The sequence below is a fragment of the Monodon monoceros genome, unplaced genomic scaffold, assembly GCF_005190385.1.
Source record: "Monodon monoceros isolate NGI ecotype Baffin Bay Population unplaced genomic scaffold, NGI_Narwhal_1 Super_Scaffold_14, whole genome shotgun sequence".
NCBI lineage: Eukaryota > Metazoa > Chordata > Mammalia > Artiodactyla > Monodontidae > Monodon > Monodon monoceros.
Window position 1 is genome coordinate 30,336,609 of NW_021703770.1, and position 15,555 is coordinate 30,352,163.

A 15,555-nucleotide genomic window follows, 5' to 3' on the forward strand; every position below is an offset into this window, starting at 1 on the left:
AGACTTGTGGTCATGAGGGTGAATAAAAGTATAGTAGACACAATGTTTTCTATTTTAAAAAGTGAAAGGGGTGATATATTATACTTCTCCAAGTAAAGAATTAATATTTGAGATGTCAAAGAGATGAATCTGGTTAATATGAAAGAAAAAAAATGAAGGATCAAATTAAAGAAAACTCTGATTGGATCGTTATGGTTCAAATTGTGATGAGAATTGTTAATAAGATATCAAGGAGCCAGTGCCGGCAACACTGAGGCTTGTCCGCTGCGAGCTCTGGAGAGGGAGGAACCTGCTCTTACTGCTGGGGTCTTGGACAGCTCAAGTTTTTTCCAGCTCTTGTTCCAATCAGGTTTTTGAAGATGGACCAAAAGACCACAGTCACCCTCCTTGAGCTTGCTGCAAAGAGTCTGCTGAATAATGAGCCTGCAGCTATCCATGCCCTGGACGAAATCCCAAGAGACCTCTTTGTTCCATTGTTCAGCGCTGCCTTCTCCGGTGGGCATAAGACGATACTAAAGGCAATGAGTTGTGCCACCTCAGTTGGATTCACTGCATCTACCTTACTGTCGCCTTTCTAACAGAGATGTCACTGTCCTGTCCCAGAGCTCTCAGGCCACCCACCCAAGGGTAATGAGTCTCAGTAACAACCAGATCTTCTCAGAAGTTTATGACCCCTTCCAGACTCTGCTGGAGAAGGTCTCAAGCACCCTGCAACATCTGGAGATAAACAATTGTATGATAACTGATTCTACTCTCTCTGCCGTCCTCCCAGCCCTGAGCCCCTGTGCCCACCTCCGTGTCCTTAGCTTTGCCTTCAATCTCATTACGATGCCTGTGCTCAAGAGCCTTCTGCAGCACTTGACATCCTTGATGAAGCTGAAGTATGTGATTTATCCTGTCCCTGTCCATTGCTACGAGGAATGGAATGACAGTTTGGACCGACAGAAACTTGCTGAAGTTCAGGCTCAGTTGGAGGCGATGCTGCACGGGGCACAGCGGAATGACATGAAATGGGCCACTCGTTCAAAGTGATTTCCACAGTACAGGGAGGTGTTTCAACACTGATGTGTGGCCATGAAAGCGTTCACTTTTTTTTTTTTTGCCTGAAACTCAAGTTTGTAGAGACACATATGTAAAGTTCTACTGTTCTAGGAAACTGGGGTTAGGAACACTGGATATGTAAACTGATCTCTATAAAAGAGGAACTTTAAAAAGGAAATAGAGGAATTTGAAAGGTCCACTGGATCTCTTGCCCACTGCCGTCTACATCTTCTGGTTACTAACCACAGTGTTGGGTATGTGACGTAAGCTGACCCAGTCATGGTACATCATTTCCTTACCCACACTGATTGGTTCACTTATCCATTTATGGGCACTTGACACAAGTCAGATCAATTGAAACTCTTCCTAGAGTGGTAGTTGTTGAATAATTTTACCCTCTAGGGACCTGCAAACTTCTTGTGTTTCTGATTACCTCAGGTGGCTTATGAGAAACCGTATGCAACTAAAAGGAAACAAACTATGCCCACTACCTACTGGTATCTTCATCAGCATATTGCTGCCTGATTTCCCAGGTCTCAGACCCCTGGCTCAGTTATTCCTTATTCCACACACATTCACCAAGTATCTGTTATGATTTAGGTACTTTTCCAGGTGCTAATAAAGATAAAGTCCCTGATCTCACTCAGAGTGTAGACATTCCTATGATTTATCAGTTTCTCTACTCTTTCTTAGAAGACTTGGGAAAGTATTTATTCCCCCATAACACAGTATTTTTTTTCACTTTTTCCCCTTACATAGTCTGCTCAAATGATATTGGCCTTTTTATGCTGTTGAGTAGCTGCTCAGGCCTCAGGTCATGGCTTAAATGTTACCTCCTCAGATAGGTTTTCTCTTACTTCCCCATTTAAGTAGATTTATTCTGCTGCTGCTTTTGCTTAAGGTACCATGTATATTTCCTTCATGGTACACATTGTTGCATATGTATTTGCTCCCTCTGCCCTTCCACTAGAGTTGCACTGCTCAGTATGGTGCACACTAACCATATGTGGCTTCTGAACTCTAGAAATTTGGCTACTCTCAAATGTGATGTACCCTAGGTGTTGAATGCACACTGTATATCCAAGAGTTAGTAAGAAACAAATGATGTAGAATAACTAATTGATAATTTACATGTATTGTTTACATGTTGAAATGATAACATACTGCATATCAAAGACAGTAAAGATAAAAGAATGTACTTTAAATTCTTTATATCCTTACGTGTTAAAATGATAGCATTGTATTTCAAAGACTTAGTAAAATTATAATAATTACGTGTTTATATGTTTACATGTCAACGTGAAAAAACATTGCATTCCAAAGACTAATTGAGAGAAAATAAAGTTAATTAATAGGTTGTTCCTACTGTTTATATGTTGAAATGGTAACATAGAAAATGTCAACGATCTGATAACAGAAAAGAATGGAAAAAATAATTAGTATTTTGTGTATAGTGTTTCCTTGTTGATATGAAAACAGATTGCATTTTCCTTGTTGAAATGAAAACAGATTGCAGTTTAAAGACTTAGTAAGAAAGAAGAATGTAAAAGTAATTAATGTTGTTTACATTGTTTCCTTGTTGAAATGATAACACACACATTTTAAAGACTCAGTAAAAAATTTTTTACAATTATTTTTTCTTATTGCTTACATGTTGAAGTGATAAACTGCATTTCAAAAACAGAGAAAATAATGTAAAAATAATTATTAAAAATAGTTAATAAAAAAAGATATCAAGGAATAAACATATTTGTAAAGGAAGATTTTTGCCTTAAGACACTATACACTATACCCTTAGAAAACCATAATTCAAAAAGAGTCATGTACCAAAATGTTCATTGCAGCTCTATTTACAATAGCCAGGAGAGGGAAACAACCTAAGTGTCCATCATCGGATGAATGGATAAAGAAGATGTGGCACATATATACAATGGAATATTACTCAGCCATAAAAAGAAACGAAATTGAGCTATTTGTAATGAGGTGGATAGACCTAGAGTTTGTCATACAGAGTGAAGTAAGTCAGAAAGAGAAAAACAAATACTGTATGCTAACACATATATATGGAATCTAAGAAAAAAAAAAGTCATTAAGAACCTAGGGGTAAGATGGGAATAAAGACACAGACCTACTAGAGAATGGACTTGAGGATATGGGGAGGGGGAAGGGTAAGCTGTGACAAAGTGAGAGAGAGGCATGGACATATATACACTACCAAATGTAAGGTAGATAGCTAGTGGGAAGCAGCTGCATAGCACCGGGAGATCAGCTCGGTGCTTTTGACCGCCCGGAGGGGTGGGATAGGGAGGATGGGAGGGAGGGAGACGCAAGAGGGAAGAGATATGGGAACATATGTATATGTATAACTGATTCATTTTGTTATAAAGCAGAAACTAACACACCATTGTAAAGCAATTATACTCCAATAAAAAAAAAAAGACACTATACAACTTTAACTGAATAACAGTAAAGAATACAACAATAAAAATGTAAATATCAAAATACACTTTTCAGAACAATCTTTTTAAGTTTCAGGAAAGTAATGAATAAAGTTTCTCATCAATGAATCAAAAATAAAATTATGTGAATATGTGAGATATTTTGCCAACCTCACTTCTCTATTGATACATTTTAATTAATTGAACTCATAGCTTTAGTCTTGCATACATTTTCAAAAATGCTTAATCAATCACTCTTTGAAATATGCACTGCTCTTCCCATCCTTTGGTAATGTCAAAACAACAATGTCTGTGAAGGGAGTGGGCAAGAGCAGCCTGAAGAAAAATTGTTGGAGGAAATATTAATTCCTCATCATCAAAATTTTGATTTCTCATAGCCTAATTTCTTTCAAACTTTTGAACAATGAGCATGTGATCATTACTAGATTTTTTAATACATACAACCTTCTTATTTTTCCACATGCAGGAATACTGGTATAAGAGGTCATCTATTTCAAATACTTTTACCAATATCTTTATTTGGGAAATCATTTAAAGTTTATAATCAAAGTTGTCTGGACTCCGTCTAGAAAAGATTTTTTTCAGAATATTTAAACTAACTACAAAATATGAAACAATTATTTTTAGAATGGTCTTTATATATTTCCTTATATGTTAGTAAATAAGTTACTAATATCTGTTTAATGAAGTATTGCTTTGAATCATTTGAATCTACAAATTTAAAATAGGAAATCGTCATGGGAAGAACAGAATCCCAACACCAACAACATTACCATTTATTTATTCTGAGTAACAGTAAATGTCCATGTACATTTAATAAGTTCATAGACTCAGAATGTTACTCATAAGCCTCAGAGATTGAATTACCAAAACATGATGTGAATGTAGGGAATAAATAAAGGGTTACTATACATTTTTGATGGTTAACTGTTCATACATATATGTTCCATATATGATCTTTGACAGTTTAAACATACTCATAAATAAATTTCATATAGACCTTTCCATGGAGAAAAACCGTAAAGGAGGTTCTTGTCATCAATAAACTTTACAATAATTCATGTACTTACTTATTAATACCCTAACTTGAACTTGTCATTGATGAGCAATATATATCAATACTTAGCCAATGGTACTGTCTTTAACTTTCTGACTATTCCTGAGTGTTATTTCCTAATCTTCTTTTATCATATCATTTTTATCTATCTTTATGCCTACATATTGCTAATAAATTATGACAACATTTTAGGTGTAAAGCACCAAATTCAGTCATATATTCAAATATTGAAAATTAATTTTATTAGAGGTTAGTTGATAGTGGCAAGACTCACAGAGTACAACATGGAGCTATTATATTACCCAGGGGTAAATTTAATATTATTAATGATTAAGTAACAGAAGAGCCATTGTGAGGATGGAAAATATTAAAATCTGCAAAACTGATTAAATTAAACTAATTGCACGAAAATCCATGATTTATACAACTAACTAGAAAGTACTCTATTTTGGTTGTTGCTCATGTACAGTATTCTTAGCTAGGGCAGAAAAAAATAATGAAAATTATTGGTAGATTTAAGAGTTTCAGATAATGAGAGTCATCAAACCTACTCCGTATTGCAATAACAACTGGAGTAAGTAGAGAAGAGGCCAATCCTATAAGAAAGGGCAATAGTAGCTAGCAATAATAGCCTATAAACCTAAACTATAAGAATTAGCAGAAAATGAATTATACTAGTAAACTTCATGTAGTAACCCATCATCCCACATTGTGATTTAGAGACAATGTACTGAATAGATTACAGTGGCCAGAAAGAGCAGACACTCTGAATTTAGTCCACATAAATTTCATGGTAATGTAGATACAACAAAGGATGTTGTAATGGCAACTGCAAATAAGGGTGGGTAGGTGCTTACTCTGTGAGGAAGCTGAAAAAAGTGAGCGCTGTAAAATTAATGTTAAATTAATGCCCTCCAAGGGTAAGAGACTGTATCTAATGGAAATAAAATTCCAGTCATTAGAGACATTATTTTCAAAAGAAGTGAAGATAATTCTCTACGCTTTCCTATGACTAACTATCCCATAAGACCAATGCTTTGCTCTAATTCTCTATTCAACAAACAGCCTTCTGATATGTAATTTAGCCCTCTATTCAGCAGAAAGGGTGTGATCCATTTAGACAAGAGTTATTTGTTATATGGCCAAGTATCCTTTCCATTATTGATGCCATGATGACATGGCATTCATGCTTATAAATTTACACTTCTGAAATTTGGTTAATCTCAATCAGTTCTCCATTACTTGACAAAAATGTTGCTAAACCTGAAACATGATGGCTCCATGAAGATAAAATTATCCCATGAATACTATCCAAAGCAAAAAGCACCCCCTTCACCTTTCAATAAGATTCATCAGAAAAAAACAAATAAATTTGAGCTGTAGGAGCATCAAACCAACAATGCCACTTTTCAATGTGGAAAACATTTCTGAGTTTCCTCTAAGATTCTCTGGATTGATCTGTTTTATAGTTTGGACTGTGCATAATTCAGAGTAAAATGCAAACACTGATAATAATAATAATAACAACAACAACAATAATAACATCAGTTTACATTCCAGAGATTAACTCTTAGAACCACTCTGTGATGTACGTACTATTATTTCCATTTCCTAAATGAGGAAAGTGAAACAGAGAGAGATGACCTACCTCAAGTCATACAACTCTTTTTTTTTTTTTTTTTTTTCGCGGTACGCGGGCCTCTCCCTGTTGTGGCCTCTCCCGTTGTGGAGCACAGGCTCCGGACGCGCAGGCTCAGCGGCCATGGCTCATGGGCCCAGCTGCTCCGCGGCATGTGGGATCCTCCCGGACCGGGGCACGAACCCGTGTCCCCTGAATCGGCAGGCGGACTCTCAACCACTGCGCCACCAGGGAAGCCCCCATACAACTCTTAAGTGAGAGGATTAATATTTACACTCAAGTTTGTCTGAGTAATGTTCATGGTCACGGTTTCAACCACTATGCTATACTTGTTATCCTACATATTCATAAAATACTTGGCTTAATGACAGTGGAAATCATAATTTCAGATATCTACAGGTACATCACCAAATTCTACTACGTTAGCTATCTTATTCCTATATTTTATATTCTAAGAGGTAAAATTAAAACATAACTATGCTTCATTGTGTGTCATACTGTGACGAGGGAGTACTACATGTATACAGTTGAGTGTATCAAACAATTTAAAAGCTTCAATAAAAGCTATGAAAATACTAACAGATGACTGTTAATACCCATAATGGTATCTTCAAATTCTATGTCATATATATCATTCAAGATAATTCAATAAAGGTACAATAAATTTTACTGAAAACTTACTTTGCAACCTCCGTGTTGGGCTCTCTCCATGTAGTTGTCGTCGTGGCATATATGGAGAAGGGTGGGGAAGTGGCAATGAAGAAACATCGTGGGTCTGAAGTTTGTACCAGTGTGGTTCATCATCTAATAAGGCTGTTTCTAATTCAATTAAAATCTACAAAGCCAAGAGACAAAGGACTGTCTTATGACAATAATATAGAAATTCTCTTAAATGGTTTCATTATAATAATGATAATTATAATAGTAATGCTATTAGGTCAAAAGCAAGGTTATGCTGCAGAATTGCCCATATGTTTGACAATAACTAAATAAGAGATAAGTATATATAACTTCTTATTGAGTTAATGGCTTTGAATATCTAAGACATTTATTTTGTAGACCCTTGAACACCTATCTGCTACAGGCTGTTAAATATGCCATTACATAAATAGCACTTACTACTAAAAGTCTGTAATAATAACTGCTATATACATGCCATTTTACAGTGTAAAAAAATTTTCATTTACATTCATTAACTTAACCTTTACAAACTCTGAAATGGAGAGATTAAAAACAAATTAGAAGTGCTTACTGTGTGTTAAGAACCATGTCATATGTTATCTTAATTCTCAGGAAAAAATTACTAGGTTGGTCTTATTATTCAACTTTTACAAATAAGGATACCAAGGCTGAAAAAGGTTAAAAAACTTGTTTAAGCCCACATCATTGGTTAGTGAAAGAGCCGTAATATAAGTCAAAGGCTGTCTTACTTAAAATTCTGTTTAACATATCATGCTGCTAAGGATTCAAAACAGGAAAGGAAAGAAAAAAAAATGGATTTTCAATATGAACCATGTTATAATATGAATATCTAATAAATTTACAAAGGAAATCAGTCCATAGAAATAAATGATTCTTTTTATTTTCTTTTAAAGTCATGTGCAAATATGACAGTGTCTGGTTTAAGTATATGAGAACTGCTATATAATGATAAATCACTATTTAGCTATGGGAGGTAAAAATGTAAAACAACTAAGGTACTCTTCATTCTTCCTAAATTTTCCCTAGTCATTTTCAAAATTATAAGCACTGTGTTCCAAATGGTCACACACACACACACACACACACACATTTAATTTTCACTCTAACCCTGAATTGCATACTACTATCATTCTCACTTGATTGAAGAGGAAACTAAAGTACAAATATATTAAATAACTTGCTCAAGGACCAAGGCCAGGAAGTAGTAGTGTCAGGAGTGCAGAACCAGGTAGCTGGCGCTAATCTCTGCTCCTAGTCATTATGTTACCCTTCTTTCCAACTGGTTTACCACTCTTTGATTCCTTAGCTAACAACATTCAGTTTACTATTTCTATGGATTGTTGCTTTTCCCATGGTATTACATTTAATTTACTCAGGAAAACCAACCACACTGAAAAAACTGAAAGCAGTTCTCTTAGTACGTTAATAGCGGGAAAACTGCCTTTCATCCGCCCCTCTCCAATTCATTCTCCACATTACAGCTAGAAATATTTTTCTCAAGTACAAATGCAATCAAGCCACTCTCTTTAAAACCTGTCATTTGTTCCCATTATCTACAGGATAAAATCCAAACTCTTAATATGATATATGAAGGTGTCATGTTTAACCCTCAAGACTCATTTCTTACCACATTCTTTTCCCATTTCAATGCCGTTGTCCAAGACCCCCGCAACTCTGTTATGCCCTCTGCAGGAACTTTACTTCCCTTGACTATGCTAAATTCCAGTTTCTCTGTGGATCCTTCCATGGACCACTTCCCCTTCCCTGCACAGCAATTATGTATTCCTACTGCACTTCCCTGAAAGAGCATCTGCCATACTATGTTATAATTGTTCACTCACTTGTGTGTATACCAGTGGATTATAAATTCCTTGAAGAAAGTAATATACCTTATTGACCTTTGATACCTCAGTCCCTAGCACATTACAGATACAGTACAGGGCTGAAAAACTGATCTATAAATAAATGATTTAATTACTAGTTGTACAATTGGTTCAGTAAACTGAAATACATGTACTATAGAGGCATCAATAAGTTTTTTTCTTAAAACAGCAGCTAAATTCATTCTGTTAAATTATGTCTAGGTGTTTCAGTTATTCAAAATATAATATTTTACAGATAGTCATATAAACAAAAGTATTCAGGATGACATGAATAGTCTAAGCTTTAAAATAGTTCCAGATACCTCTCCTAAGAATTCACTTTCTTCCTCTCGAACTCGAGCTTGATCCCAAAGGGTAATCTCCAGCATTCGTTCCCGAAATTCTCTTCGGTGGACTGGAGAATAAATGAATGTTTGGTTCCATTTGGGTTCCAATGTTTTCTTTACTGTTTTAGTTCTTCTTTTGTTTTTATCACTATGAAAAAAATAAGAATATATGAGCTTATATAAACCTTCATTTTAACTTTTGCCCTAAAATTGATTAATTTAAAGTTTCTCAGGAAAGAAGTTTTCCCACAAATTTATCATACCTTAAATATACTGTAATCTTTAAAATTACTATTAAAATTTATAAGGTATATAATTATATCACCTTATAAGTGTGACTTAATAATAGAAATATTTCAATAAATCTGAAAATTTTCCATGATAGATAATTAAAAACTTAACCTTTCTCAAATTCTAAATAAAACCAGACTGAAGAATCTTAACTCTAATTTTTTTTAACACATTGCCCTATTGGAAACCATTAAATTGGAAATTAACCTGTTAGTTACATATAGTAGTACTTTTAGTATTTGTACATATGCAAATGCAAATACTGTACTTAGTATTTGTAACCAATATACTATTCACTTAAACTAACGGAAGTCCCTTGTACAATAAGTTTGGTGAATTGCGATGTTCACAACTTTACATCCATATAGTTTAGCTAATAAGCAATTGTAATTACATCTTATCAAGTTACACACTTATGTATAATTAATACATACTTGCTCATTTGACATCTATCAAGTCTTTAAAGACATAGTAAAATTATTTCTGTGTGAGGCAGCCACTATAATCTGGGCTGGAAATGCAAGCTGGCCATCCTGATAGACAGAACTTCCAACTCAGAAGCTTTCATACATTTTTTTGACTTCATATTTCCATCAAATGAATGCTTTTGATTATGCATTCCATTGTATACACATATTTTTATAAATTATATGTATGTATTACTGTATTGTTGTACTAATATATTGTATTCATTGGTAAATATACAAAAATAGGAATTAAAGATAGGTGAAAATGAAAATTCAAGTATTTCTTTATGAACTCCAATGAATTGTTTCATACATCTCCTGGGTACATCCGTTCTTCTTGGAGATCACTACTCTAGCTTATTAGAGAGGATCAGTGTCTGAATAGGAATGAAGAAAATCATCTAGGACGGCAATGTTAAGCTATTAGAAGAGCCTATTTGAAGTGAGAAGTGCCACTGAACTCCAAGTGGAACCATATTAACTTCTACAAATTCTCTCAACACAGCACAGTTCTAAGAGTGTTGGGAAATAGGAAGCAGGGAGAACTAAGAAGGGACAGAGTGCCTCCAAATTAGGGAGGGTATGCAACTTCTCCCAGGTGAATACAGAGCTTAATGTTTAATACAGATTTGACTTAATCAAGAACATGTATGTTTCTAAAGCATATATATTTAATGTAGCAGAAAGCCATTTTAAAGCAATGTATCTTTATTAATTTCTAAGGCCTCCACAGGAAAATAACTTTGGAAACCCACGCAGGAAATTTTATCTCCATTCAAATTTATGAAAAAGAAGTGGTACTGCAAATAAAAATACCTAAATAAGAGAAATAATGACAAGGACTATGACTTATGACTCTTGTCACTTCCTCCTTCTAAGATTTTAACAAATATTTATAAAGCATCTACTTATATTCTATCCATTAAAGAATGAACTATGAAACCCTGTCAGAGATAAAATTCCTTCCACCAAGGTCAGGAAGAAAGCATTCAGGGGGAACCTTGCCATCTAATCCAAGAATGGTTTATACTGCAACGTGAAAGGAAACAGAAGAATAAGCTTTGACTTCCTCTTAAGGAGTGAAAAAAGTTCTCAAAAAATGACTATTTTAGGGGGGATTTCTAATCCTGGATAGGAGGGAGACTAGATTATCTCTGAAGTTCCTCACTAACCTACCTTATATGATTACAATTTAATAAGGCAATTTTGTGTGTATTGAAGCACCAATCCATGAAAATAACCATGGAAAGTTACCTTATCTTCAGCAAATTACAAAAAAAGTAAATGAGTTATTCTTTTCAAGAAGTATAACTAAAGCCTTCAAAATAAGATCATTCTGTATAAGTCAAATACTGAAAGGTTGCTAAAATTATTTAAAAACTAAGATCAGTAAGCATGCTATAGAGATATTTTTAAATAGCAGCCTAAGGATAATAAAATAGATAATTGATCTCTAACAACATCATTAAAATGTTGAGAAAGTATTTTTTAAAAAATCTAACTAAAGTTTTTTCTATTTATTTTCATGTTACCAGTACTTTTGTTTTCCATTTGATTTAACAGCATGCAAAGACTTGATATTTTTACTCAAAATGAAGGGGAAAATATATTTTGACTGGCAACCAATATAAAAAAAGATATAAAAAAGTGTTAGAGCATACCTAGCTATTTTTTAGGGTACCTAGCATATTATATAGAAAATAAATGTTTTGAATGGCTTAACTGACATACTGACATTCTAGACTAAATTCCTTCTATGTAGCCTCACTTGTCCCTCCAGGAATTCTTATCAATAAAAAGGCATCAACTGTTTTTTCTGTTTACTTAGGCAAGTACAGTTGGCCCTCAGTATCCACAGATGCAGAGCTATGTCATTTTATATAAGCAACTTGAGCATTGCAGATTTTGGTATCCATGGGCTTCTTGGGACCTGTAGTTTTTCTCACAAGAAATTGTCAAGAAAAAAGAAATAACTCATACCCAAAGCACAAATAGTCCTTTATTCATGTGTAAAAACTTGTATCAACAGAAAAAAAAAAAAAAGTCGAGATGATAATGTAGTGATAATGTAGCTGTTTGAGTTGACCAGAGAATTCTTTTTTCCGTTAAGGATAAAACCCTGACACAACTCTATCAATAAAGTGAGCTACAAACTTGCCTAAATATTCTTCAAATTCCTGATAACTGTCAAGAAAACTCAGCTGAGAAATAACCTGAGAAAAAAATATCCAAACGTTTCTCACATTCTTTGCTATTGAGAAAAGATAAAAACCCTACATCTGGAATATAAAGGAGTCTTTGAAGGGACTTTCCCTTCCATTTGACCTCTATCTGCTTAGAAAGTGAGGGGAGGTATAAAAGATAAAACTAAACACAAGTAGTCTACCAAAAAACAAAAATTTGAGAGACTTTTATCATCTTGAAAAGCAAGCATTTTTCTTCAAAGGTCTGAATAAGTAGAAACTTAAGTTATGTGTGTGCATAAAAGCACAGCACTTTCTGCAAGTTTTTTTTTTTTTTTTTTTTGCTGTATGCGGGCCTCTCACTGTTGTGGCCTCTCCCGTTGCGGAGCTCAGGCTCCGGACGCGCAGGCTCAACGGCCATGGCTCATGGTCCCAGGTGCTCCGCGGCATGTGGGATCTTCCCGGACCGGGGCACGAACCCATGTCGCCTGCATCGGCAGGCGGACTCTCAACCACTGCGCCACCAGGGAAGCCCTCTGCGAGTTTTTATGATGGCATTCTAAAGATGCTTAGACTAATAAACTGTGCTCTGAGAAGCCAAGTGACTTGGCCTCCATCCAGGATGGTAGGTAATATGGCTGTGACATCTGTCATCCAACTGAAGTTTAAGCTGGAGTTGAGTTAAGTTATTGCATATCCTCTTCTTCCCTTGCAGCTCAAAGTGTATCCCTCTCCAAAAGACAAACTAAGTTGTTAGAGAACAACCTCCTTCGAGTCAACTTTGTAAGATAAAATTATATGGCACAGCTTCTAATAGCTTAAGAGGCTATGGCACCCTTGCATATTTTCTAATTCATTTTACAAATTTTATTTCAAAATATATATCAAATAAAGTGTAAGACCTTTGCTAATTGCCTACTTCCTTTATTTTCTTTGTTGAAATTGTTCTTCAGATGATACTTTGGCACTCAACACTGATGACTTTTAACTTGAACTGAGTAACAGAGGGTCCAAACGTGTATAAATATGTTTAAGATCACATCTGTGCCCAGCTGCTTCCAACCTGAGAAAAATGAACAGCCCAGCCCTGAAAACCAGTGTTGCAGAAGAGCTGGGGAAAGGGAAATTGGTGCATTACTTCTTTCTTTTTTTATGATGCTTATTGAATAATCTCTTCTATTTTGTATGTGTCTGAAATTAAGAATGATTATATGATTTTTGATAAGCTATTTCTCCTATTCTGATTCCTCTATTTATATCAGGATAGATCAATATCATGTATGTTGATTAGCATGGACACAAAGCAAAGGACACTTTAGATAGCTGATTCTAGGCCCAGTGGTAAAGATTCCTTGGTGATATGGGTGGTGAAATATAAAGCACATTCACTAATTTTACATAATATAGAGAAATAATATCTTAGTAAAAGGAGGTAAAAATTGTAGAGGAACATGATGAGTATCCTTTAGTACCATTTCCAGCTTTCTGCCTCTGTAGTTTATGTTAAAAATGTATTGACTTAAAGGAGCATAATTTTAATGAGTTTGATTTTAAAAAAATACATTATTTAAGAAGTAAACCACACAATCTAAAATAAATATTTAATAAAATAATCTATATTATAAACATTTGACATAGGTTTTAAAACAATCTCAAAGTATTTACTGTCACTATTTTGATTCTTAAGAATCATTATGCTTATAGTAAACTTCATAAGTATCTAACTGGCATGATATTTTAAAATAAATGATACAGAATCAAAACACCTCCTGCTATTAACATTTCTCATTTATTTTCAAGAACATTTATTTTTGTTTCATATCCCTACCTTCTGTCTGGAAGAAAGTAAATTTTAACATAAGGATTCCTTGGCCTCCCATCTTCCCTGGAAGGGAGATCCTTTGCTCCCAAAATTGTAACTATTAATTGGTGACCAACCTTGTCAAACCATAGTTTTATCTGAAAAGCAAAAATATTCACTTATCAGTTTAAACATTTACTAATATAACATAACGTTTACATTCCCAATCTTTGCCCCATTCTCTTACACTAATATTAGCACAGAATATAAACTTCACTTCGTAAAGTGCAGTTAAGGTAAAAGGATATGCTATAATAACTTCAATGAACAGAGAAATTATTTCAGATATTTTAGTTTGATTGATAAATCACTTGAACTTTTTATAATCTAATTTGATAGCTTAATAACATGCACATAATAATTACACTACCATAACTAAGGACTTTATATAGGATTGCTTTGTGTCTACCTTTATGCAGGAATCACGGTAGTTCATTTTGGTTCCCCTACAATAGTGAGTTCAGAATAAGTGCTCAAAATGAATTGAATAGATAAGTTCCTTATATGGCATTCATAGGGAATTTTTAAGCAAATGTTTTATGTTATACCACAGCAAAGACCTTTCAAAAATTATAAGTAACTGGGAATTACTAGAAGCTTTAGTAAATCTACTCCTTAAGTTTGTATTTAAAACTGTAATAAATTCGTCTTTTAAAATTTCTTACGCATAGTCTCTTTTTTTGTTTGTGAAGCAAATGTATTTATCCTCAGAATAATAAGCGTATATTTTATAATTCGAGATGAGAAAATTAGAATAATTTGCCTATGCCATAATTAAGGATTAGAACTTCACATTCAGCTGCTGAATTCATTTGACTTAATAATTGTCACCTCCCACACACATACCTCACACTCCCACACCTAACTAGTTGATTTTACCATATCAGGATCTATGATGACTATGGCTCTGATCCACATTCGGTTCAGAATTCAGCACATCTCTGACCACTATCTTGAAACTGAAATTGAATCAGAAATTTGGAATTTGGGAAAAAGTTCTATTTAGGTAATATGTATTTTTCATTTTATATGTGTATATATGTGTGTGTGTGTGTGTGTGTGTGTATGTGTGTGTGTGTATCCAATGGTTTGATTATTTTCTTTTAACTTGGATTTACAATGTTTGCGGTAGTTTAAAAAACTTAAATATACATCTCATGTCAGTCCCTTCCTCTCTTCTCCAAAGCAGACAGTCAGCTCTGGGCCAGGCTCTAGGATATATAAATAAATATAGACCATCTACATAAAAATCATACAAATAAATATATGTATATATGATTTATCAGTAGTTCAGTTCCAATTCTAACATGGCTTTGTTGAGTCCCTCACTTCATATCTTAGAGAATGAGAGGCCGAGCAAGACTTTTAAAGTCAGAAGACTAATGGCCCAGAAGAGTATATAAAATTATTTATACACTTTTCTTTTCGGTCAAATGGAATTAGTCCTCAAGCATTTAAATTTTTAAAATGATTATTACTTCTCTTTATGTTAAGTCCTTATGTTTAACGCAGGTATTACCCTGAGGCTGTGTAACAAAAAGTTTTTTGAATCGAGTTGATAAGTACAGACTCTATACAAGTGTTTCTTAAACTGTGGTTCACAAAACTCCTGCAACAGTATCATCTGGAAAGTTACAAATTCCTGT

At 34.2% G+C, this 15,555-nt stretch overlaps 1 protein-coding gene across 16 annotated transcripts in view; it reads right to left on the reverse strand.

Moving 5' to 3' along the window:
• RIMS2 (regulating synaptic membrane exocytosis 2) overlaps positions 1-15,555 on the reverse strand; it is a 649,263-nt gene that overhangs the window by 237,804 nt on the left and 395,904 nt on the right. For all 16 annotated transcript variants that reach the window (XM_029222539.1, XM_029222538.1, XM_029222547.1 and 13 more), the window contains 3 exons: positions 13,877-14,007; positions 9,084-9,255; positions 6,878-7,031 (listed from right to left, as the gene is read on the reverse strand). In XM_029222539.1, coding sequence (XP_029078372.1) covers positions 6,878-7,031; positions 9,084-9,255; positions 13,877-14,007 — 457 coding nt within the window. The remainder of the gene's footprint in view (positions 1-6,877; positions 7,032-9,083; positions 9,256-13,876; positions 14,008-15,555) is intronic.